This window comes from Anas acuta, chromosome 3 (assembly GCF_963932015.1).
Source record: "Anas acuta chromosome 3, bAnaAcu1.1, whole genome shotgun sequence".
Lineage (NCBI taxonomy): Eukaryota > Metazoa > Chordata > Aves > Anseriformes > Anatidae > Anas > Anas acuta.
This window is the reverse complement of record NC_088981.1, coordinates 12979256-13005435: the sequence shown is the minus strand read 5'-3', so window position 1 is coordinate 13005435 and position 26180 is coordinate 12979256. Positions and strand designations below refer to the sequence as shown.

General features: G+C 36.6%; 1 protein-coding gene across 8 annotated transcripts in view; it reads left to right on the top strand.

The window, feature by feature from the left end:
- KIF16B (kinesin family member 16B) overlaps window positions 1–26180 on the top strand; it is a 138566-nt gene that overhangs the window by 32409 nt on the left and 79977 nt on the right. For all 8 annotated transcript variants that reach the window (XM_068675742.1, XM_068675740.1, XM_068675741.1 and 5 more), the window contains exons 11-12: window positions 129–194; window positions 3292–3351. In XM_068675742.1, the coding sequence (XP_068531843.1) occupies window positions 129–194; window positions 3292–3351 (126 nt within the window). The remainder of the gene's footprint in view (window positions 1–128; window positions 195–3291; window positions 3352–26180) is intronic.

The window sequence follows — 26180 nt, the reverse complement described above, 5'->3', positions numbered from 1 at the left end:
AGTTCAAAATATTTCATCTTAAATAAGAAGTTGATCGAATGCATTTCTTTCATTTGATTCTGCCAGAAAATTCTCACCATTTTTTGTTGTTTCTCTAACTTGATACTGTGTGTTTTTTATGATTTTAGATCGCTCTCTTAGATTCTCCGACAGCTTTAAGTATGGAGGAAAAGCTTCAGCAGAATGAAGCAAGGGTGAGTTATTTCATAAATCAGTTTGAAAAAATAAAAAAGTATTCTTGATGCAAATTATAGTCATTTTCATTTTTTTTTAATAACATGACTTAATTTTCGCCCACAAACCAGCATTTCCTAGTTTTATTTTTTTTTTAATTATACATTAACTTGTATCTTTTTGTCTTAGAAGGTAAGATAACAGATTACAACTAAGAACAAGTTATGTGTCTTGGATATTTATATTATGGCTCTCCTAAAGTAATGAAAATATTCGTTCCCTGGCAAGCTTGCCCTCTTTTATTAAAAATAAAGTGTGTTTGGAGGTAGAACAGAGAAGGAAAACTGACTGCTTTATACTACTAAATCAGGCTGACAAAACGTTCAGTGCTTAGACAATACAGTAAATATTTTCCGGGGAAATGGCCAACTTGCTCATGCTTTCAAGTAATCAATAATTTATATTGCAGGTTAGGTTTTCTGGAAAGTTTCAGTCTTTAAATCTGGAATGGACATGTACAAATATGTTCAGTTTCTAATTAACTGTCTTTCTGGGGGAGTCTAAGATCTGGGTGGATGTACTTCATGGTGTGCCCCTATAGTAATCCAGCCCAGTGCAGAAGCTGGAAAGGATACCCAGACAGTTGAGATTTATTGATAGGGTCCAAAATAATATAAATGTAATGGTACTCAGATTTCTTGAATTTGCAATCATTCACTCTTTATTTTGTCTTTTTGTGTTAATTCTTTTCTGTCTACTCGACTGTTCTTAAAGCTACTATAAACCATTTAAAAAACAAACAAAAAAACCCACGAAAAGTATTACACAGTTTGGGAAAAGAGGGAGGAAATAATTTGGAATCATTCAGCTACATGGCATATTGCAAAATTATTTACTGGCATATTTACTTTTGAATGTTGTCAACAACATGCTAACCAATATATAGATTCAGATGCCTCAAAAAAAAATAGGGGTTTCTTAGCAGGGTTAAATTGTAAGGCTTTCACTGGTGCTGCTCAGACCTTTACAATTAGAGAATCAATGCACTGCTTTCTGAGAATCTTGTTTTGACTGAAGTAATTGGTGGTATAGTATCTGTTTGCACTTTTTGGGATTCTAGTTGGTAATGCCAATTTTAAAGAAATGTCGAAGTACTTTTCTGTGAAACGATTCTTCAAAAACAAACTTCTTGATGAAAATGTACAACGTGTATTAGTGTGAACCATAGCTACAAAGCAGACTTCAGGCTTCTTCATAAGCCAAGTTTCTTTTAGGAATGTATTTTGCAACTCTGTAATATATTCAGGAATCCATATTGTGTTGCATTCAATACTTCAGGTAAAACCTACAAAGCAGTGATAGGAGCCTTCAAGTTGTAAATATTTTTTTCATATTAATACGAGGCATTAAAAATGTTTTCAGCTGAACCAGAAAAATTGCTGGTAGTGTTACTAATGTAATATGCTTTTATTTTGTGCACAAACACAAAGCTTTTATCTAAGAGTAGTGAGCAATATGAACTGCTGGATATATGCTAATTAGAACGTTATTCATGCCCTGACAGTAATCACTGCTTGTCCTGCTCATAAGTGTTGGGCCTCTGCATGGAAAGTATATTGAGCATATTTTATCTTTTGTCAACCTCATTAGAAGGTTATGTGATTACTATTTAATGCAATTACTACAGCCACAATTACTGAAAAATCTTAGTAAATATTGCAGTGTTTATAGCTTTTTTATAATTGAATGCAATAATTAATTTGTTTATACAGATCTACAGATTTTATCACCATATTTAAATGATCTGATAAATATATGGTGGCTTTCTTTAACGAATTGATTTGTCCTTATATAAGGACAATTTTGAATAACATTCTGTTGCATAAAAATTGCTCTGGCATGGTAATAAGACTCACAATGGACATTCTTCATATTTTTCGTTTCGGTTGTTATTGTTCTGTTTTAACATTCTGATTACCAGCACTAATAATGCACTGAAAAACGTGTTACTTTTTCTCTGTTGAAATTTTGAAATGTAAGTAGAAATGAGATAAATTTCTTCAGTTCTTATTGATTAATTTGCACTTGAAATGCAAAGGTAGCTTGGGTGGTAGGCTATAGGCTACAAATGGAGAGTAGTTTGGAGGAAGAGCTAAAGACCATTTTTTCCCCCAGTGGATTTAAATATAAAGTATTAAAGGGACTTAGCCATTGTGTTTTTCAGCGTTCTGCATGCTGAAGTGAATTCAACTATAAAAAAGGCTGGTGTACATTTTCAAAAGTCTATATATTCCTACGTGGAAATCTGGTGATTTCAGGAAATGGAAGTGTGTGTATGCATGCGTGTGTGTGTATATATCCATATATATTTATATATGTATGTATACAAACATGCACATACATCAATTTAATATGAGTATGATTCCAAGTCAGCCAGAGCTTTGAGGCTGATCTGCCTGAAGCACCTTCTATACAGCGCCTTCTAAAAATTTGGAAGGGCTTTGAAATGCAAAGAGCCTTTACTGGTGGATATAAGCTATGAGTTGGGCAGCCTGGTGAGCAGAAACAGCAGGGCAACACAAGCATTGATACACGTTTTGCCCACCTTTGTGAGCAGGTCCTCACTTCAGTGCTGATTTCCTCCGAGTGTGTGACTTTTCCGTTGCAGCAAACTTTGCTTTCATTCCCTCCTGAACGCTGTCTGTCTGCTTCTTCCTCTCATTCACGAGACTGTTTGAGCCAGAACATGCCTAGCTGAGATGCAGGAAAGAAGCTGTCTTCCTGTCATAGTTAAGGGACCGTTCTGTTGCAGTAATTTTCAGGACTGACTAGGCAATTTTTGAAATTATTCAATTTCTTTGAAAATACCTATCATTATTTGAAGTGGCTATCCCTGTCTTTTGTTTCATTTTACATTATAAAGAAGAGCCTTATAGTTTTCCTTTTTGAGAGAGAAAAATTGTATGGTCACTTAATGCAGGAGTAGTAGTTCTCTTTTAAGTATTTAAGTATTAAACTTGACAATGAATTTCACAAATTTTTAATACTTGTGTAAGAATTCATTATCAAGAACTTGGGAAAGGATGTGATTTTTCAGATATTTGTTTTCTTTTATAGGTACAAGAACTGACCAAAGAATGGACCAACAAGTGGAATGAAACCCAAAATATTTTGAAAGTAAGGCAAATACATCCTTTTTCAACCTGGCATTTGAACTAATCTTAGAGTTTTTTCCTTATTTAAAAAAAAAAGGGGGGGGGGGATTCCTGTGCTAAGTCACCTTCTTTGGCTTTTTTTTTAATAACACAGAACTTTCTCAGCCTTTTCACTTACTTTTTTTTTTCTTTCTTTCTTGAGAACTTCCAAGAGCAAAGATTCAGGCAAGGGGTGATATTTGTGAATTAGACTGTACGTAATATTAATAAAAAGCACAACTCTCTGCTTTTTTCAGTATAAAACAGTTTATTACAAATCTTTAAAATACTGAATGGTTCCATCGCAAAGGCAAGTGGATCCCCTTGGTGTTTGTGTTGTATCAAGACCTGCGAATAATCACCTTTTAGGCTACACTGGGTATCTCAGTGAATGCAGTGCGTGTGGATACAGATTTTTGCATTGGCCTTCAGATTTGTTTCAGTCAGAAGGAGCATGTAAAGTTGAAGAAAAACTTTCAGTGGGACTTCTGCAGTTGAATATCCTCCAGTAGGTCTCCATCAAACAAAACAGATGCATCTGAGCTAAGTGTGCTGTGGAGTCTACAAGGACAGGGATTTTTGCAAGTGATTCACATAAGCTGGCTTGCCTGCACTCTTTATATGACTCCAGACTACTTCTGGAGCAGTTAAATCCACGCAGTGCTCTCTTGCATTTTGTAGATTTAGTATAGATCTGAGAGGGCAACTTGATGACTTACATACTGTGTTTTTGCATGATACAGACTGAGACTCTTGTGTTCTCTGCGTATATCTTTGCCTCTGTACTGTCCGATTGTATTGGTAAGTTTTTATGTTGGTGTTTGGCTCTTGATGAAAGTGATATTCTGAGGTGATATTTTAATGAGCTACTTCATGATTCTGTACGTGTACGCACACAGAGTAACGAATCCCGTAGCGTCTTTTTCCACAACATTCACCAGCTTCTTTGCCAAATGTTTTATTTGTTCTGTTAAATACAAATATGGAAAAATAAACCTTAAGCTTTCATGCCTTGCTGTATATGCTGTGCATATGCTTGTTCAGAGTGCAATTCAAGCGCGCATATGGGAGTATTTTTTTTAATTCCCCCTATCGTTGACCTGAGACTTGTTTTTGGAGTTGATTTTTGCTGTATATCACTTTTTAATTGTTAATTTATTTTTTGTTTACCTCCATGTCTTTTATCTGACTTCCAAGTAAGTCAAATGACTCCATGCTTAAAAATAAAGCACAGATAGCTTAGAGAACAGAGCAGGGCTGGTAACTGCCTAGCAGATGGCATGGCAGAATGGACTGTTTAATGTCTGTCCAGATACTGAACTGGGAATTACCATTTGCATATCCCTCAGAGATGTTTTGGGTCCAGTTTTACATTATTCCTCTGTTTTGTTATTTTGAAGCATCTTTACAGATATACATCTATATAGAACTTTGTTAATCCTCTCTTTACTCAGGTTTAGATTGGAGAGTTCATTGTTACATGGAGAATTTTTGAATTGAAGTTGTTCAGTTACAAAGTCAACGTGATGTAGGTAGCATGTGGAAAATCTTTATACCATAATGTTGGAAATGCGCTGATTATTCCACAGAAATTACAGGATTGTAAGAGGAATTAATTGAGCAATTCAAATAAACAAGGAAAAGCCATGTTTATTAAATAGTTGAACATAAAGGACTTAAAATCCAAGAAGCTGTAATTCTGCTCTTCTGGTACTGAGCTTTTGTTAGTTTAATTCACACAGCTTCTGTATTTTGCACTTTTATGTGCCGATATTTTAGCATATAAATATAGCTTATATTTCGCTTTTGAGTTAAAGGCATTTGATGAAACTTTCTTGGCCCTGAAAAACTGAAAATCTGCAAAAGCTTCCTTGTTTTTACTGCTTTATTTTGCACCATTTTACTGAAGCTATCTGTATTTTTATTTGCTTCTTGTTTAACAATTCTTGAGATCCCTGCCAGCATTAGAGTGGGAAAGAGCTTTTTGGAACTTTGCCAAGCCGAATAGCAGGAAAGCAGATTTTAAACTAGAGAAAGCAGTGGTGTTTCTTGTAATAGACTCCTTTAACTTCACTGGCTTTTTTGTTTCTTCGTTCAATTACCACCTCTCACATGCACGGGTCATACCTTGGGTTTATGAAACTAGAAGGTCTCAGTGCACTTTTAGAAATGCGATTGTCTTCATGTGCCCACATCACCACTGTCACAGCTGCAACTTTCCATGCCATAATCCAGTTACATTCAGAATATTCTTCATTAAGATCTTTAATATATCACGTTTGTGTTTAAAACTTGCTTCTCGTTACCTTCTTCTCCCTAAGTAAGTAAGTATGGTATGTAGGACATTGATGCTGACTGTGTGGAGGAGTCTGGTAATTTCTTGCCTGTGTGTTGTTCCTTGTCTGTGTGATTCGGGCTTGGTTAAATGGCAGTTCTATTTGGGTTCCATTTATTGGAAGATTGTCTGAGCTGTGCTTGAGCAGATGAGGCTTGTTTGTTGCTGTTCAGTGGAAATGTTCAAGTCTTTAATATGTTCTTCCTGCAGCGCACTATGGCAGACTCTAATGTTGAGTTCGTTCTTTTCTAATCTCTTTGTGATGGTTCAAAAAATTTAACCAACTTGATCTCTCTTCAGAATTACTTGAACCTTGTCTTAAACTATATCAGCAACAACTAAATGCTACCTTGAAAATACAGAACATTCAGAATGGGAAACTGTTCAGATAGGAAACACTGAGAAAGAGAGAATACCATGTGAAGGCAAATTTTTTATTAAAAAGTATCCGACAACTTAAAGTTCAAGTACTTCAGTCAGTACAGTTCCATGTGTGCAGCTGAGATAAACATCCAGGTATCGTTCATTATTTCTGCTTGTAGCTTTTAACATGCTTATTCCCCTTTTGATATTTTGTCTCGATGTAGTTCACCCGAACTTAGGGTTTCCATGACAGGGTGCATCTTCATGTTGAGGACGTTGAACCATTCCGTCTGGAAGTGATACCAATCCAGAGTTTGGTGCCAAGTCTGTGTGACTTGAGTGCCGTTATCAGCTCTGAACATCGTTTATAATCCTTCATATGTACCGCTGCCAGAATGAACTTGTCTTGGACTGGCGGTGGTAGCAGTGATAGTGTGCTCTTTCTTCCATGCATTTGGAAGAAGCCCTTTCTTTGTAGGGAGACTGTCTGGGTTCATATGGAGTCTGAACTACTGCCAAATCACATCTAAAGCCAAAATCCTCCCGCTATCATAGTGCAAAGATTAAGACACTGCATACGTTTTAAAATGAGTTTAAAAAGGGGTTTAAATCTATCCTAATTCATATGAATTATCCTTTACTCCAGCATGGCAGCTGCTTGGACTTCTGTCTAAAGGGACAAGCATTGTTTCCAATGGTGGTGTTTACTTCCATACTTGACCTCCTCACTATAGTATAGCATGATACTCTAACCTGACTAACCTAGCAGTAGATTCTGTCCTCTATCCCTCTTTTTAATCAAAGGGAGGATATTCTAATGCCTCATAAATAGGTAGAGTGATGGTTAGCATTGGGTAAAATACTGCATGGTAAACAGAAGTGATAGTGTTTGATTTAAAGCCTGTAGGCTTTGGGTTATTTCCTCAGATGTCATCAGCTGTCAAAAGAATTGCACTTTACAAGACAGTACTGCTTTGCATCGTTTCTCTGTCTTCAGGTGTCTTGCAACCTCAGCGCTTGTTTAACTTTAGGATTTTGCTTTCATCTCGCTCTCACTGAGTCTTTCTCTGAATTTTACTTCCATTAACGTTCTTCAATGCACATCCGTGTGAAAGAGGAGGAGGGAAGAAAAACTTCTTTCCCTTAGCTTAGTCCTTTTTGCATTGTTCTGTTAAAGATCAGTCCTGGGGTCTATAATTTCTTTGGATCATTTCTAAGATGTTAAGGTAGCCTATCCAACTTTTGATTTCTTTCTTTGAGACTTTAATTGGTACAAAACTTCTTGTGATGTGGCAGCTATATTTGACTGCATGTATTGTCTATTTTTCTTTTACTGGCATCTTATTTTTTTTTGTTCTGTGCATGTTCCAATTTCTATTTGTAACCTTTACCAGCTTTTATATTAAATTTTTAAATGTGCACTCCTTTATATAATTCTCCGCTGTTTTCTTCCAACTGTCTTTTAAATTTCTTCTCCCTCTTACTGTTTGTATAGAAATTGGTTTAATACTTCTAGTGTTTTCCTTCTTTGATGTATGCCATTCTTACCTAGTGTTAAGGTATTCAGATGCTCTTTTGTGTGTGCATGCATGCGTTTTAAGTGGATTTAGTTGCATTTTATTTCATTATATTGTTGTTTGATTCTAATCATGTCATTAGCTTTGTGTAGGAGCGCTCAACTGATGTCAAAGGATGCAGTCTTCCCAGAGTCTATGAGAGGATAGACTCCTTTTTTTTCTTTATTCTGTGTGTGTCTAATTCTCATGATCAATAGTTTAACTAGTAGCTGCTTCTTCTGGCTTTGTCTGGTTGGATTTAGTGACATAGCCTCACTTTAATCAATAATACTAATTCTGCTGCAGTCCTTTACCACATTGTATAAATATGTTATTGAGCACTGTCTATTTGATCATCTTCTTTTTTGTGCCCTTTGGTTGAGTATCAGTTATTAGTACATTTTTATGTACTATTGTTTTTCCTACAAAAACAATTGTTTTTCCTACCTAGGGAAGAAAACTGTTGCTAATTGTGTCCATTTGTAAGCATTAATATTTACTGTTTTTTTTTTTTTAATTATTATTTGTTTTAGCTACATACGCCTTTTTTGAGGGAGGTGAAAAACTCACTCAAATTGCCATTATGAATAAATGCAGACTAATACTAAACACTTATTCTGGTAGACATTTATCTAAACAGGAATTTATTTTCTTTATGAATCTTGGCTACATCCAGCAAAGGCATCAGGAAACCAAAACTGAAAGTAATTATGCTGCTCTATGTAAGGTATGGATTAGGGTGGCAGAAGCTAATAGATTTTGATTTTAATCATTTCCTTTCCATGCTGGCTTGTATACTGGAGTGAACTCTGTCAGGAGTAGTCTGTTGTGTTCTATAGAAATTCTGCATTACTCGGTAGCTATTTGCACTTTCAGATAGTGTTTTTTATTTTTAACCCTCACTTGCCAAATGGTATTTAAGAACATTTATCTCAGTTCTCTTGCATATAAGGCTAGACATATATCACAGTTTCCTGTTTTATGCCTTTTTGTTAGTTATATATAAACTTTGACTGTTTTGGTCCTTGACTATTTTGTGTCCTTTTCTTCTTCTCACATGTTTCATGTTCTTCCCCAGTACTTTGCCCTTTGAGCATTTGTTTTCTCCATTCTTTCCTTCTCTTCATTGTGCTTCTTGAATTGGCCTCTGCTAACTTCATAGCTTATTTCTGTGCTTTACTCGCTTTAGCAATTCAGTCATGTTAACCTAAATCTTGTCTGTTCTGACTTAACAGGTCTGCTCATCTTTATCCTCACTGACATCTTTCTCACCTGCATCATTCTGTGTAGTGACTATTATAACAAGACAGGCAGCAAGCAGGGATAAAATACCGATTGAAGGACTTTCTTAACCGTTTTAACATGCTCAATCCTCAGGTGAAAAGTGCTTTCAATTAATTATCTGCAACTTCAACATAAAATCCTCCTGTCTACTAAATCCACTCTGACTGTGGAGTAGAGAACTTGTGCAGACTGTTGGGTTTTTGAAGAACAAACTCTAGATTATTATTTTTTTAAGTACGTTAACATCATGAATTAATGGTAGTTCATGACTCGTGACATATTTCAGTGGTTGTGACACTTCTCCTATTCAATACTTTTAGCAATCAATAAAATCTTGTTGGTACTAGAGCATTAGGACCCTAATGCATAATCTAGTTGTCCTAGATCACTAATGAATACATAATGAATAACATATTCATTGTACATATATGTATATATGAAAATTATCTGACAAAAACCACAATTTGATACTTATAATCATTTCTATCACCTTTAATTATTTTACCATTGGGTATTGGAAAATCATATATTATGGAAGTTTTTCCAAAAGACACCAGTATATACTTCAGTCCTGCCCTTGAAAAGTTATGTGCGACTCTTCAAGTCTTCTTGGATGCGTGCCTTTAAAACACAGGTCCTAAAATGGTTGTATTTATAGGTCAATGAAAAAAAAAAAAAGGAGTTAGAGGAATGGTGTGCGTTTATATACAAAATGTATGCATGATACCGTGTTTAAACTGTTCATTTTCAGCTTTGGCATATGTGTTTATTTGTATGTTTGGCAGGAATACCACTTGTTTCTAAGGATTTTTCACATTTCAGTTGGTGAATCATTTTTGTAAAATTGTTGCTAGTCAGACATGTTGGTGTTGCATTTTGGTTAGAATGTGTGGTGTTGGCTGTGTCTAAAGCATAGCTGTATACTTTTAATGAGACTTAAATCTGTATTTTCTTTTAAACAAATTTTGTTACTTTATAATACAGATGACAAATAGAAGTTATACAAGACTCTTTGCATGCTTCCAGTTTTTGTTTTCTACTTTAGAAGCTATGTCTCCTGCTTGAGCTTTTAAAGGACGAGGTTTCAAGATCACTGGCAGGAAGAATTTAAGTCAGATGTTATTCCTGGATTTGTTTCCTTTTTTTGAAAAGCTGACAGAATAAATAGAATACCAACTAATCTGAAGGTTGGTGGTATTGTCAGGGCAACCCCTCTGCTCAACAGTTGCATAATGTATGTACATTTATCAAACTGAGTTTATATGTTTTTTTTAAACTGGATTTGTATGGAAAGGCATGAATGCACATTTGTGTTAAATAGCCTCTTTTATTATTATTAATATTTTATTAATATTATCCCGAATATTCCCTTCAGCGGGCTTGTGAATGTTGTGAAGAAGATGATATTAAGAAAAATTTAAAAGAGCTGATCTTAATGTTTCATGTCTGCCTTTCTCATTCGGGAATCACACAGATAAGAGCTTCTGTTCCTCTAGAAGCCTGTTAAAATGCAGTTTTGGTTTTTTAACACCAGATGTCACTGCAGATACAAAAATCAGATGTTTCTACATCCTTAATTGAGGTTTAATTCAGATATTTTAAGGCAAAATGATTTGCAATATCTTGACTTTCATTGCTGTGCAGATGTACTAAAATAAGATTATGAGTATGCCAAAACATTGGTTTAAGAACAAGTCCTGAAGAACCTGAGTAACTGTTTTGACAGAAATGGTTCTGAACAACAATTCACAGGTGGGATGAAGCGTAAAGTGATTATGTACGTTCAGGATTATCACCATTATTTGTCAGTACCTTTTTCAACTCTCTTTTTCAAACTACTGCATATCTAGAATGTTTGACAAATCACTTTAGTTAAAGCCTTTAAAACACTTATTTTCTCAACTTTGAAGCTCTGATAATTTGGGGATAATAAAAAGTAGGTTATGAGAGAGGTAGTTCCTGTTTATTTGGCCAGCTAGTACAGTCAAAAAACCAAACAGGCTTTTGGATATAGATCCAGGACACTTCATCTATTTTCTTTCACTTTTAATGTATCTTAGAGTTGGAAAAAAACAGTTAGTTAAGTTTCAGTTAATTTAGTATTTTTTTTAAAAGGAAAGTTGTCTGATAACAAGGAAACGTTTATTAGTTATTCGTCCTTGTACAGTACTTAACTTCTGCCCCCTGTGTCATGACACATAATGTCTAATTTAGTTGTCAGCTTTATTAGCATTTGTTGTCTGATACCAGTGCTTTGTTTATTTATTTCTCAAGTGTAGCAATTACTGGCAGTAGGTGTAGTTCATAAAATCATCTACTCTGGTAATGACATAGAAAGTTGGGGTACATCGTAGTTATTAAATGTCTCTTCTCTTCCTGCCTCCACAGCCTCTGCATACCAACTATTTGTTTGTTATGAGTTGGTTCACAGACGCAGGGACATGAAAACATATCATGTTTTTTGCCAGTTTGATGAAATTAATTTATTTACATGCCAGGATCTGTATGCTGTTGGTCAATACACAGACTTCTGCGTTGGCATTTGAATTTGGACAGAGATAGTGCAAACAGGATATATGGTTTCTTTCAGCAGAAAACAGACATTGTTTCTGATACTATGTTATGGATCAGATGCCATTATTAAATAAAGATGATTTCATCGTCAAATTGCTCCCCTTGCTTACGTCTGATCAATATGTGCAGGTTAGTGTAGACTGAGAATAAGGAAGATAACAAATTCTATAAAAGCAAACAACCCAAAACTTTTAAAGGGAATATATAGTTGTCTTGAGGTACACATTGCTTTTTCTTCAGGAGAGCAGCTCTCATTGCTCTTCACTCGCCAATGATTTGTTAAAGTGCTTTGTCCACAACAGCATTGGCTTGCTGTTGTCAGAGAAAGGAAAAATACTAAATTGGGAACTGGTGCTACTGATCTACTGTAGCTCTTTTCCTAATAGAAACACTATTGAAAGTGTCCCAGCCACCTGGGGAACACTGAGTGCAGCAGTCAAAAGTAGATTTCAAAAGAAATAGATGTCTGATTTCAAGTCTGTCTTTGCCACCTGTGTTCATCTTATTAAGAAACCTCCTTTCTCTCGTGTAGCTTCTTTAGCTGCTTGCTATGCCTCTGTGGTGGTCTGACCACTTTTAACTTTCAGTTTCTACTAAAAAGTCGCAATCAAGAGATGCCTAATGCTGCTGATTGTTTTTTATTTCACTTTTAAGCCATTTTCCCCCACTTGAAACCACCTGGACCATCAGAGAAGCACAGCTGGGGGCTGCAGCTTCTGAGCTCACCAGCCGTGGATTAAGGCAGGCTTGAATAGTTTGGTTGATCCTGGCTGTGCATTCCAAAAGAGGCCCTCTGGTTTCTAGGAATAACCATACTCCCAACTATTTTGCTGCCATCCTTCTCCTTACAACTGGGGCCCCACATTTGTAGATTATCCAGGCCATACTTAGCTTTAATCCATCCCTAGGGCTTGTAGGCAGTTTTCAAATGAGAGGGAGTCAGACAGAGAGAGTTGCTTTTGAAATTCTTTCTACAGCTCAGATGCCACTTGTTCAACAATTTCTCCTGGGCATTTGGTCTGCTTTTCTATTAATTTTCTTGTGGCAGGAAGGGGAGCTAAATTGAAAGCAGAGGAAGCTTCTGATTTAGGCTGTAGAAAAAAGAGAAGAAGAAATAAACCCTGAAAGCCATTTCTTCTAAAGGATCAGCAGAGCAGTAATGAGAAGGAGCAAAGACAGAATGTAAATTCCTTGTTGGACTTGGTTATGGGAGGGTAAAGAAACATTCTTACATCAAGATCTCAGAAGAAAAAGGCAAATATGTCTGAGACCTTCACAAAAGAACTGTTTATAATATTTGTATGGAAATGTGCGTATTTGATATGAAATACTAGAACTGCTTTATTCCACTTTTTTTTTTTCCAGCCTGTTTAGGAGTTTATTACTACGTGATTCTGAGAGCTTTGAATACATGGTACTGCTGTGCACCTGACTTAATGTCTTAATTGGCAACTGAGCATTGCCTTGCTTCATACAGTCCTACTGCTGTAGGAGTGGTGTGTTTGCTCTTTGTTCTTCTTCTCAAGTACAGAGACGATATTTTTAATGAAATCCACTAAGATGTCTCAAACACAGATGGCAGCACAAATCTGCGGCTATTGCAATCAGACTGTCTTCCTGAACAAAGGAGAGGACAGGTTCATTTTTCTGGCTGCCACGCGTCTCTCCAGTTTCATTTATTCTGTACCTCACTAACTGGGTTGTGAGGGACAAGAATGCTCTGGCAACCAAGTTGGTTTTTTTTGTTTGTTTTTTAAAAAGATTTTGCTGTTGCATTGCTATTCCAGATTTTTTTTTTTCCTCTCTCTTCTTCCTTGGTATTTACTACATACTGCTGTCCATAGTCCTACTCCTTTCTTGAGTTTCTTTCAGTAGTGAGGGGCACATTTTAGCTGTAGTAAGGGACTAATAGATTTAAGGTAATCTGCGGAAGTAGAGATGATGTTCTAGGTAAATAAATAAAACAGAATTCCAGAGAAGTGAAACACTTCCTTAATTTTCCCATCCCTCAAGAAATACAAACAAGAAAATAGCTTTTAAAATGAATAAATGTATTAGCTAGGAGACTAGTCTTTTTTCCTCTACAATTCCATGACTCATTCATCATCCCGCTTGAGCAACAAATGAGGTAGGAGTCCTGTAGATAATAGTCTTGTTCACTGCATTCACTTGATTCATTCCCAGAGTACAGTCTGTAGAATGAATTATTCAGAGGTCCTGTAGACAATATATGATCATGTAATTAAAGACTGTATCATAATGCATATGGGAGAAGAGCCTGAATTAAGATTGGCTGTTTCTTTCTATTCCAGCCAGGTCCTTTCCCTTCTTTAGATGGAGAATACTGAGGGCAGATTTGCTTTCTCTTAGCTGGAAGGTACAGTACTTCCTGCTAGGAAACATCAACAAGGGCAAACATGTCATGTTTTCTCCTGTGATAGTCAGCCTTGAAAGTCATGGATATAATTTTCCTTTGAGATTAAGATATGCTCAGTGCAGTCACAGATGGAAGGCTGCGAAGAGGTGAGGCCTGTCCTGCTTCAGACACAGCTTACCTATAAAATACTTGGCGTGCCTCATTTGTTGAAATAGAAGAATAGTTGTCCCTTAAACTCAAGTTGATGAGGGCACAAACCAGCCTGCTGCAGATGCTTCAGCGTGGATAAATGGCAGCTTTGATGGCTGAAGCTTTATAAGCCACTGGAAAACAGGATTTTACAGCCGAGTGTCCAGGAAGCTTAAGCAGGCAAACAAGCATCTATACTTAAAATTAGCCAAATCCCGCAGTTCTATTCAGGGATTTTTTCTCTGATATCAGTAGCGGTTGTGTCTGTACAAGATCTAAAGTGTCAAGGCGCAGGCATTTCAACCTGTTGGATTTGTCCTGGTAATTCCAGGAATGAAGGCCAAGGTTCCTGAAAAATTACTTTGAATTTGCCAAGGCTTCTAATGAAAATAACTTAAAGTACCTTAAATATAACGGTGCTTCTGGGTGCCACTGCAATAATAGGATGTCTGTGTATTAATACACAGCTGAATTTCCATGGTGAACATGGAACAACCAGTTTTGAGGGGGGAAAAAAAAACAATAAAAAATGGAAAAGGTAAGCTGACCTTAGAAGAATGATAATTGCTTGAGCAATTCCCTTATTCTTTAAAGGAATAGCATTATTAATTTTCCATAATTTTAGCTTCACTATGTTAGCCGTTGCTCATTTGAGTAGTTTTGCATCTGCCTTTTTAATCAACACTCATTTCAGACAGCTATTGATGCCTGTGTGGACTGATACAGGAGCACATGTACTTTCACAGTAAGCTGTTCACAACAAAAGTACAGTTTTCTGATCTTCGTTGTTGCAGGCTTTTTAATGGGTTTTCTTGATTGATGAGGGTGGTGTGGCCTAAAGCTCTAGGAGACGGTAAAAAATCTGATTAGAGAGTTTCTTCTCAGTTGTGGTTCTCTTTGTGGTTTTGGGTATTAGAAATTTCTTCCCCTCGCAAGACCTAAGTGTCTTATCTGTACTAATTGTACTGAAACTGGCTTTGGTAGCCAGGAGGATGGTGTTATTTCTTTGACCTGTTGACTGGAAGGAGCAGGCTTGGTAGGAATTTGTGCTGCATTTAATACGGGTATGCAGGAGAGAATCAATATCACCTTTCATAATTAATCATTATATCAATAATTAATTTCTTGCTTTTAAAGGAAGGGCATATTCCTTAATTTTCAAAACCAGTTTATTGAAGTCCTGGGATAGTACAAAATGTAGTTTGGCTTTTCCGCAGATTATGAAACAGATGCTTCATTGCCGGCGGTATTATCCGTATTTCCTCCCCTCCTCCCTTTGCCTTCCAAAGTGTCTACTTTTATGGTGATCGAGAATTTTTTTTTTTGTTATTACCAAAACTGCATCTGTGTCATGCTGAGCATTGTATAACATAGGACAGACAGTTGGTATTGTATGTACAACTTTATAGAATACAGAAAAAGCTTAAAATGTGCACTAATGAGACAAGCAACGTCACTGATACAATACAGAAAAAAAACCTGCTTTTCCTAGTTGATATGTCATTTCAGTGGGAATTGCAGATATTTCAAAGTTGTTCTCTTGGAACAGTTTTCTCTCTCTCTCTCTTTTTTTTTTTTTTTTTTTTTTACTCCACACAATTGAATTTCTCAGTGTTTTGTCTTGGCTGATCTTTGTGGCAAGATTTTGCAAGGGTGCAGGCCTGCAGAGCAGGAAGAATATACGTGTAACTAGTTCCCATCTAGAATTTAAATTAAATAGTCAGTTCTGCTTATCCCCCCATCTCTTTAGGAGTTACTACTAGTAAGCCCAAACCAGTTTTCAGTATGTTGAAATCTTCCCCAGTCCCCTATCATTTGCTCCTCTCATTTGCACAGTTGTGTTGACAATAAATGTTTTTTGTTCCTCTTCTGTTCCTTGAGTTCCTTGAATATTAATGATACTTTTTACATTCTAAGCCATTGTAACAGTAACTTTCTTAATGTTGACATTTAGAATACTTTTTGGTACTCATTGCCAATACTTTATAATAGTGGTAGGTTGCATGCATGTGTGCTAGTTGTGTGGGAAACTGTTGAAATGCCTTTCTCTTCCAAGAGGCAATGTAATGTTCAAATGTAAGAAGTGGGTCTTTCCCATCTCTTCAGCATGTAGTCTTCAGCAGTAGGGATAATTGAACCCATAAGTGCAAATACAAAAAGCTCTCTGAATATAGCTGTGTGGCTTCCAGGTCACTTTTCTGGCACAGTTATTGTAGGTTTTCTAGTTGGTTCATAGTCATGCAAGATGGCTTATTTATGCAGAATATTTTTTTTTTTCTGGTATACTCAGATTTTACCCTCCGATTATGAGGATGTTATTGAGGCAGACAGTATAGAGAATATCCAGCCCTGATAATCTAATGTAGCTCAATACTGTTCTCTTTCTATTCTTAGCCTTCCCTAAAGGTAATGAAAGGCCGAAGTGATGGGTGGGTGATAGGTGGTGGTAGGCCAAGACAAGTGGCTCAAGAAAACACCATCTTTTGAATCATTGGAAAAAGGAGTGATTGGTCTTCGCTGTTTTTCAGCTGGATGCAGGGGAGCTTGTTTTGAAGAATAATTTCTTGTTAGGGGTAACTATTTAAACTTTCATGTCCTAGGCAAGGTGGGAAGCTTGATTGCTCTAAAGATCAAGGTAAGCTGTCCGGAAGCTTTTAAAAATAATAAAAAACAATCAGGGTACCTAATTGTGGATTATGTTTTTGCATGAAGAAATGGTGTGTCTTTTCTTTCTTTTCTTCACCAGCAGTGGGATTTACCTGTCATTTGTATTTCTGCAGCTTCTGTGGTGACAGCTTTTTAATGGGGACGCTGAGAAAACCAGAGTTTGAAATACTGGTATGGGAATTCCTCTGCAATATTCATCTATTTGCTGATTACATGCTGCAGGAGCACTCAGAATTTTGGGGAAAAATTATACTTAGGCAGAGTGACTTTCAGATAACCAAGAATTAACTGTGATAAGATGAGTAAGGAAGAAGAGAATATGCTTCCAGTTCTCTGGTGTTCTTCTGAGTTGTTAATTGACCCCTATATGAAAGCATGCATCCATTTATCTTTTTGGTTGCATATACCTACTTAATGTTTGCAAAGAAAGCTTTTATATTGACAAATGCAACTGATAATGTGGCAAATATAATATTGGACTTCTGAGCAACTGAAATGTGCATGTTTAAGCTGCCCAGCTGAATTAGAGCAACACCCACCCCTTTTACCTCTATTTATGCAGTGTTTAATTACATGATCACATCAGAGTTTCCCATTATTTCTTTCTCCGGTTTCAATCAATGGAGACAGAGTTCCACAATCAGTCTAAGTTAATGAAGCGTTCAAATGAATATTTCCAACACCTAGTCCTCTTTTTATTGAAATAGTTAAAATTAGACCCATTACAAGGTCTAATTTAACTTTTGGGAATGTGAAACTCTTGGTGTCTGGGCTGTATCAAAGGTTTGGGCTTACATGGTAGACTTTCTCTAACCACAACAAATAGAGGGTAATTTACTTGCCAGTCATAAAGCTGTTGAAAAGTGCTACGTTGTACTCTATGCCAGTGCATAAATCTTTTGTTTTGAGCTCATTTACTTAATGGCAAGAACCTACCTCGCACTAGATCTAGGACTTTGAGGTGCAGTAGCATTTGTCAGAAGTCACTGAGAATTCATGTGAGAGGCAAAGCTGCCACGATGCGCAGCATTTGTGCACTGATGTTTGGAAATCTCAATATGGTTATAAAAATATCATAAATCTTTGCTGCTGGAGAAGGAAAAAGATAATGTCATGCCTCCTTTCATGAACATGACTTTCTTATTACTCTGTAGTAGCTCTGTAGGCCCATGGAGGTTTTTCTGAGAATGCAAGAAAGATGATGATTATCTGAGTTAGGATTCAAATCAATCAGTGAAGTGCAAAGGTCACTGGCAGCATCTTGAGGTTTGTGTGGATTGCTTTGAATTTTCTCCCTAACGATACAGCAAGTTTACATCCTTAAATGAAGTATTATTGTCTGCTGATAGTTGGCAAAGCTGTGCTAGTATACTGTCATGGGCTAAATGGACACTAAATTTTAAAAGTGTTCTAACCTGGAAAAACTTTAGTCTGCCAAGAATGCCATAGTATACCTTAATCTAGATTACAAAGATTTCAAGAAATCTCTTTACCATCACCCCAGCCCTTTTTCTGATTACTTTCTCCTATTCAACGTTAGTTGACATGACCAAAAATGTGATTGGAACTTTTCAGTGAATATTTGGAATTTCTGTCTTGACTCAGAAATAGGATTTAAGCATTATTATTTTGTTCACTAGATCTGATATTTCTTCTGGCCTTAGTGTTAGGGACTGGTGCCGGATTATAGATTTTACCTCTTAGGTAGATTTTATTTATTTAATTTTATAGGACACTTCCATTTGATACAAATAGTACGTTTCTGCTGAGTATATTTTGAGGATTATATTGTTTTGATTAAGATGACAAGAGTCATTTTCCCTCTTCTCCCTGTTTTGTGTGTGTTTATTCTCTTGATTCTCTTTTTTTAAATGGATGTTTCTGTCATGTTTGAGGTGTGTATTAAGTGATTCATTATTGTTACTGATTATAACAGGTGTTCTTTCGTTATGTTTACACTTAAGCATTTGTTGTGCCCTCATGCTGTTCCTTTAAAAGCAGTTAAATGACTGTATCGAGATATTGTGAACTAGAGTAAGTTGTTAATCTATATTTTGTTATTAGAATTGTGAAATAGTATAGCTTCATTAGTTAATTAATGGGCATAGGCATTTCCTGTGTCTCATCTCTTCTGACGTTCAGTAATGGTACAGTAAATGCTGCAATTTTGAGAATTCAGTTCAACTGACAGTATATTGTATATATATATATATGTATATATATATATGTATATATGTAGACAGTTTTTATTTACATATTTTTATGTTCTTAAACAGATCTTAGGTAAGTATAGAACATGTTATAAAATATACTTTTAATGATATGATTTGTGTTTGTGTTTATGTAGGGTTTATTTCACTGGAATTTGGATTAAAGATGCATATAGTTGCTAAGAAAAGTTTAATTCTCCTGAATTGACCAGATTTTCAAAAGAAGAGTATCAACAAACATAGTCATTTTGTGATGTGCAACCAATTACTAATGACATTTGTGTCAGCTTAAAGCACCATTTATTTTATGCTTTGGGTATACAAAATAAAATTGATTGTTTTAAAAGGGCACTTTATTCTGTCATTTTGTAGCATCCTCAAATGTTTGACTTGAGATCAAACAATATATATATATATATTTTCTTGCAATTTCTGACCTTTTAATAGTCCTTTAATTTGCATTAAAAACTTGACATCGGTGACAACTCATGTTTACTGTCACCGACCTAGTAAAAAGTAGCACATTATTTCTGGGGGAAAAAGTAAGGTGATAATACCTTCATGAACTACCAGAAAAGTCATTATAAGCTTTGTTCTCAACATGAAATGAAAGAAGAACAGTTTGTTAAAATGCTACCTAGTGGAGCTAAACATTTAAAGTTAAATCAAATGTTAAATTCAGAACTGCTACTTTGACCTACATTCATTATGCTGAAGTAAATTGTGGAGGAACTCAAAGCCTTGACTAATATTAACTGGATTGTATTTGCAGGGTTAGTGAGGAAATTTAAGAAATGCTTTACTTCTGAAGATTTCTTTAAAATGGAATACTTCTGCCATGTGTCTTTCAAAGTTGGAACAATTTGTTTTTTAAAAAAATGCTTTTAATATAATTCTTGCCTTTTCAGATAATATTTAAAACGTTGTCTATGATCTTGTGGTAGTTTCTAAAACTAGTTGTTACTACTTTGCCATCTCAGTACACACTGTCAGTCTGTCTGTGATCTGGTCCGTCAGTGACCCATGCTAGAAACAGCTGTAGGACTTGTCCTCATCTCTGTGCCTATCAGGAAAGCCACCTGGCCATGGGACACACAGGAAAATGCTTCCTTATTTAGCTAGTGTGGAGATTAGACCTTAAAAAATGGTTGTAGCAAGGATATGATAGAAGAGGAGAGGGAAGTTGGTAGTGGGAGCTCATTGTTGGCCCTGATCATCTTTAATCTTTTCCTTAGGAGTGTTAACTGGTGCAGTTTGCTGATAATAAAGTTGGGAGACATCATTTGTCTAGCAGAACATCTCACTGAGGACAGGATGAGTCAGAATTAGAATAATAGAAGGGAGATTGATGGTAGATACTTTGAAGTGCTGAAGCATGGGGACTAATAAGAACTTGAAACGCCATGGAAAGGGGGGAGGACAGCATGAGACTTCATTGTCAAGAGATAGTACAGCACCAGCATGAAAGACAAATGAAAGCTTGGAAGATTCAGATGTTTTGTGTAGTGACTGAAAAATAGAGATACCTGACACAAGCAAACCTGCATATCCATGAGGAACACTGCATGTAAATCTTCCCCCAGACTGGGGGATGAACGGCTGGAGAGCAGCCCCATGGAAAGGGATCTGGTTAATGGCAAGTTGAACATGAGCTACCAGCGTGCCCTGGCACCAAAAGGGCCTCACCTGTAGCACTGCATGCAGTTTTGGGTGCCACAGTGTAAGGATACAGAGCTATTAGCCTCCAAAGGAGGGCTACATAGGTGGTGAAAGGTCTGGAGGGCAAGATGCATGAGGAGCGGCTGAGGTCCCTTGGTTTGCTCAGCCCCCAGCAGAGCAGGCTGAGGGGAGGCCTCATGGCGGCCTGCAGCTCCCTCACGAGGGGAGCGGAGCGCCTGATTTCTTCTCTCTGGTGACAGGGATAGAGCCCAAGGGAACACCATGGAGTTGTGACAGGGGAGGTTCAGGGTGGGTGTTAGGAGAAGGTTCTGCACTGAGAGGACGCTGGAACAGGCACCCCAGGGCCGTGGTCACCGCACTGAGCCTGCCTGAGTTCAAGAAGCATTTAGACAACGCTCTCAGACATGAGGTGTAATTTTTGGGTGGTCCTTTGTGGAGCCAGGAGTTGGACTTGATGATCTGTGTGGGTCATTTCCAACTCAGGATATTCTATGATACTATGATCTTTAGGCAAGGAAGATGAGTTCAGATGAGAGATGCAGACAGCGGATGTGTTAAACACCATGGTATGGCCAGGCTGGTCAGGTGAAAGGAGACGCTAAGAGTTTGGCATGTTAAAACTGCAGTGAGAAGAGGGGATACAAATGCTGTCAGTAACCACATCAATAAATAAATATACAGGAAGAAGAATAATTATTTCAGCTGAATGTCAATGATGATGCAAAATATGGGAGTATGAAATATTAGTAAGTTCAGACAGAAAACAGTTGAAAACAATTTCAGTTATGTAATGGATGAGAGCCTGAATGGAATCTCTCACATGGTTTATTATGGAATTTGGGAACTGCACTGGTAACATGGGAGGTCACTTTCAGTTCATCTTTCTCAGACAGGAGGAACATTGCTGTCGTTTTAAGCAGAGGCAAAATTCCTGGAGCTTTGTTTAAACTACAGACTTAATCAAGTAAGTTTTCTCGTCATCTGCGGTGAAACCTGGAAATTTCACTATTTTTTAGTGTGATCATGTCTTAATATGGAGTGCAACTTTAGTAGTATGCCATGTATTCTTTACAGTACATAACAACATCCCATGTATACAGTATTATACTGTTATGTAATAAAGTATAATCATTAGCATGCCATGCAGTTGAAAATTCAGAGTAGTCCATCTGTTTGTGTAGCACTTCTCTTCCAGAAGAGTGAAATCCAGAATCATTCAGATAATTTCTGTAAATAGAAGTCTGTTTGCAGTGTATTCTCCTTAAATATTGCTATTTGTAATCTACTAAAAACCTTTCCAAGCGCTAGGACTGTATGATCGTACTTATTAGTGGTAATAAGCTTTCAGTGGAAATTAAGTTAGAAAGTTTGTGTTTGGAAGGGAGGAGAAATACGTGTAGATGGACCTGGGCCATGACCTGCAGCTGTTTTTGTATGACTGTGGTGATACTGTTGCATAGTTGAGTTTACAGGACTGGCTTTTCTCAGAGCTCTTATGCAGACTTTGACTTGGTAATAGGTTGGTGTTTTGCAAGCATTTGTTTGCCCACCAGAGAGTGCACAATAGAAATGCTTGGTGGGTTTTGCTTCAGACATGAGGCTTTAACAATTACATGAGTCATGAGAATAGCAGGCAAGGTGAAGTCCTTAGACATTTTAATGATGGACAGTTACTATCTACCTACACCTTATGGAATTCATATATTTACAACAACCTTTTCAAGGCTTCCATCAGAAAACAATTGCATGTTGGAGGATGGTCTGTCTTATTTAAGTAAGTAAAAAACGTTCCCTCGTTTAAAAAAGAAAAAGGGGATGGGGGAGGGTAGGCAGATAATGAAAAGCAGAATGTTTTTACTTTCATTGAAAGGTCTCATATTTTACAAGAGTATTTGATTAACACATCTAAACACATAAATATACTACTGTATGGAGGATGACATACAAAAAATAGAAGCATCACATATCCCAGTGCCAAATCTGGAAAAGTTTTAAACTCCAAAGATAAATTAGACTTCTCTGAGACACACAGATAATGCATACAAGAATATGATAATATTTTGTTGATATGAGTTCCTGATTATTTGATAATTTAGTTAGTGTGTCAAAGCAATACATTAATGTGGAAGATTGCAGAATAATTTAGCTTGTGTACTTCAATTGTTTCATGGAAGCTCTAGTAATTTATTCAGCAAAACAATTTCTGGGTTTATTCTGTAAGACTTCCGTGATCTATAATTTAGCTTGTTCAGCTTTATGATACAATGACAACCTTCATCTCTGTGCAGAAAGGATTTAGAGGTTAACAAAATTTAACTGAAATTTTCTTTCTGCTAGTAAATTAGAATGTAGTTTCTTTAGTCATTGGGATGGTGAGTGACTGAACACAGGTTTTTACTATCTAATGCAAATGAACGTTGTGAGTTTTTCTATTAACAAGGCATGCAGTGCCCTTTGGTTATAAAATTTAAAACTATGAATATAGATAAAACTTGTATTGTTGCTGCATGTAAGAATTCAGAAAGCTATGTGCTATTAAAAGAGGGGGGAGGATATATATATAAACGACAATACATTACCCATAGACGTCTTGAACTACACCTTGAAGAAACTAAGAAGAAAAAGAGGGGTAGGTAAAGAAAGACATCCAACATAACAAGAACAAATTGCAAAGGTAGGGAGGTGGCCAGGGAAGGAGGCATTTCTCTTCATTCAGAAGTGCTGCTGTCACGTTTGCCGCTTCTCTGCAGACATCTCTTGAAAGGTAACTTTCTGAAAGCAGACGATGCTGCATAATGAATCATTATGGGATTTTTGTATCACAAAATTGAGTTTAAAGTATTAAGATCCTATGCCTTCAGAACACAGGAGAAAAACACTATTATATGAAACAAAGCAGTAAATGTTTTCTTATGTTGTTTTTTATGCTTAATAGCTGAAGAACTCATTGCTCTAAGGATTTTTTGAAGTCAAAAATCAGTGGGATTCAAAAAGAGACTGGATTTTTATTTGTAACACAATTTTCTAAAGTGTATTTACTGGTAATATACTTTAAAACACCGGTAAACCTGCTTTTAAATTAAACTTTAAAACATTCTCGTCCTTTTTGCATTAGTTAAAGATGATACTGGATCAGATTAAATGCCCCTGTAGGTGAATTCAGATTTATGCAATGGTGCCCACTGTTGGAGCATAAAACAGGGCATGCAGAATAATAATAATCCTTCCTCAGAAAACTTTGTGTTTTCTGTCTGCAGTTCTTGGAGTTAGGTGATAGATACCCTTGCACAGTCATCCACATTCCCTCCTTTCTTTTTCTTGCGGTTTGTCCAGTTTTTCTTGTACCTATGTAAATTATTGATGTCAGTGGCATCTTTCAGTTTATCAAGGGGTTGTTTTTCATTTCTGATCTGCTGTTGGATAATTTTATTTTCTACTCCCTAGTAAAGGAAACAGCAAATGAGCATTGCTCATTGGGGACTTCTCCTGCTTGGGTTTTGTATGCTTTCATCATGGTGCCTGTCCTACAGTTACGCCTTATTTTCTATTTTCTGAAAGGTTATCTCTGGAAATGCAAGCAGTATAGCCCTCTTACAGCACACATGCATAAACTAGCTGTGACTGGTGTATATGCGTTTTTTGTTGTAAATCAGGAGTTACTCTGCTTCCTAGATTTATCAAAAACCTCTACTGCAGAACTGGAATTGTAAGTCACCTTATCTTTCACTATTCTGGGATGGAGATTGTATAAATTCTTACTTCAGTGAGTGAAGTCCTGTTTTCTCATCTGTCTTGATCATGGGATGACTGGCTGAGGATGTTACATCCATGATTCTTACTGTCTCTGAGTAGCCTCTTTAATTCTGTGTATCTGCTGGGTTTTAAAATACACATTTTCATGTGCCTTTGAATTCTGAGCAATATGGAATATCTTTTTCTGCAGGTATGAAGCATTCGTTTCCAGTGATTTAAAGGGAATGCAAAATATAGTGAGTACACTACTGGAGAAAAAACAATTAAGAATTTCCTTTGTGTACAGTTCACATATATATTTCATAGGGAGCTTAATGTTAGTGCCATGGCACAGAGGATCTTCAGACAGTTTTGTGAACCCAGGACGTAATAGCATATTTTCAATGAAATCAAATGCACCCAAAGTACCTGTTAGTGTAAGAATTTGCTCTAGTATATAGTCTGGTTAAATATTAATGCAAAGAGTTTCACCATTGCACATTTCTACCCATAACTTCTTTAATTTGGTATTATGCATTTTTGCATAATTTAAATATAGACATCTGGACAATTTACTTAGCTAGCATAATGTGTTTTACTGTAAGTCTCTGCATGGTGTATTCTCAGAACTGTGTGCCAGCAGTTAACTGTTGAATATTTAAATGAAAGAATTGAGATTTTGCAATGGAAAGCGTGACACAAATTAAACTTCATCAAGCAGTTCTGTTCATTGAAAGGACACCGTACTAGTTACGTATGCTTTTTAATAGGTGCTGGGCCAGTAGCAGCTGGAAACAGCAAAGGTTTTGCTATTTTTACTGTATTGGTAGATTGGTCAAGGAATATTAGAAGTATCTTTTGGGCTCACTTTCTTTTTTGCAATTCAGTATCTTGTTGGTTAAAATCCAACAGGAATGTGATTCCGTTTCTGTGTGTGTTTGTGTGCATATGAATGCATTGAAAGAAACGTTATGTATCCTCACGGTTCTTTGTCGTGGGCAGTTGTGTATGGTGAAAATTAACTTACAGGGTCGTGCAGGTACTTTACACAAACGTCATGTTTCTAAAGTGCTGGCATGTATCTTAGGTGCAAGCTTGGGGATGCCGCTAGATCTGGTTAATAGAGCAAACATAACAACAGTGTAGAAGGTATGAGTTTCCCTAATAGCTCTCCTTATCTGCCACCGAAGTGTTACTGAATTTATTCTATCAGGATGTTTCTGACTGCTGAGTCAGAGCTGAATTCCAAGAGACCTGCGTTTACACAAACAATATAAATCCTTTTATCTTTACTGTGACTCGGAAAGTATTTCCTTATGTACTGACTCAGAAATTCAGTCAGAAAATAATTCTACTCTTCACATGAGTCCGTTTGGTCTAGAGGCTCCTAAAGAAGCAAACTTTTTTCTACGCACAGAGCAGCCATTTATATTCACTGGAGCACTCCTTTGTGTGTAATACTTGGCTTGCTTTATTTTCCACAGTTTATGAATGCATCTTAAATACAGAGGGAGTACATGTACACTTCTCTTTTCAAGGATAATTCAAGATAAGACGCATGCAGTACATGCGAGTTTTTTAAATCGTACCTTGAGGCTTTCATACATTTTCTGAATTAGTACTTTTTTAATGGGGACAGTGACCTTTCCTACTCCTGTCATTTTGGCTTATAGATTCACTGCTTTTTAAAATTGTGTTACACAAATGAAGGTGAATCAAGTTGCGGATCAAACCTAATCATTTCTCTGCCTTATAATAGCTTACAGACCTTCAATTTATTTCAAAAGAGGTCCTTCCTCCTTTAGATGTGTCCTTCCTGTGCCATCAAGGATGAAAGAGGGGCAA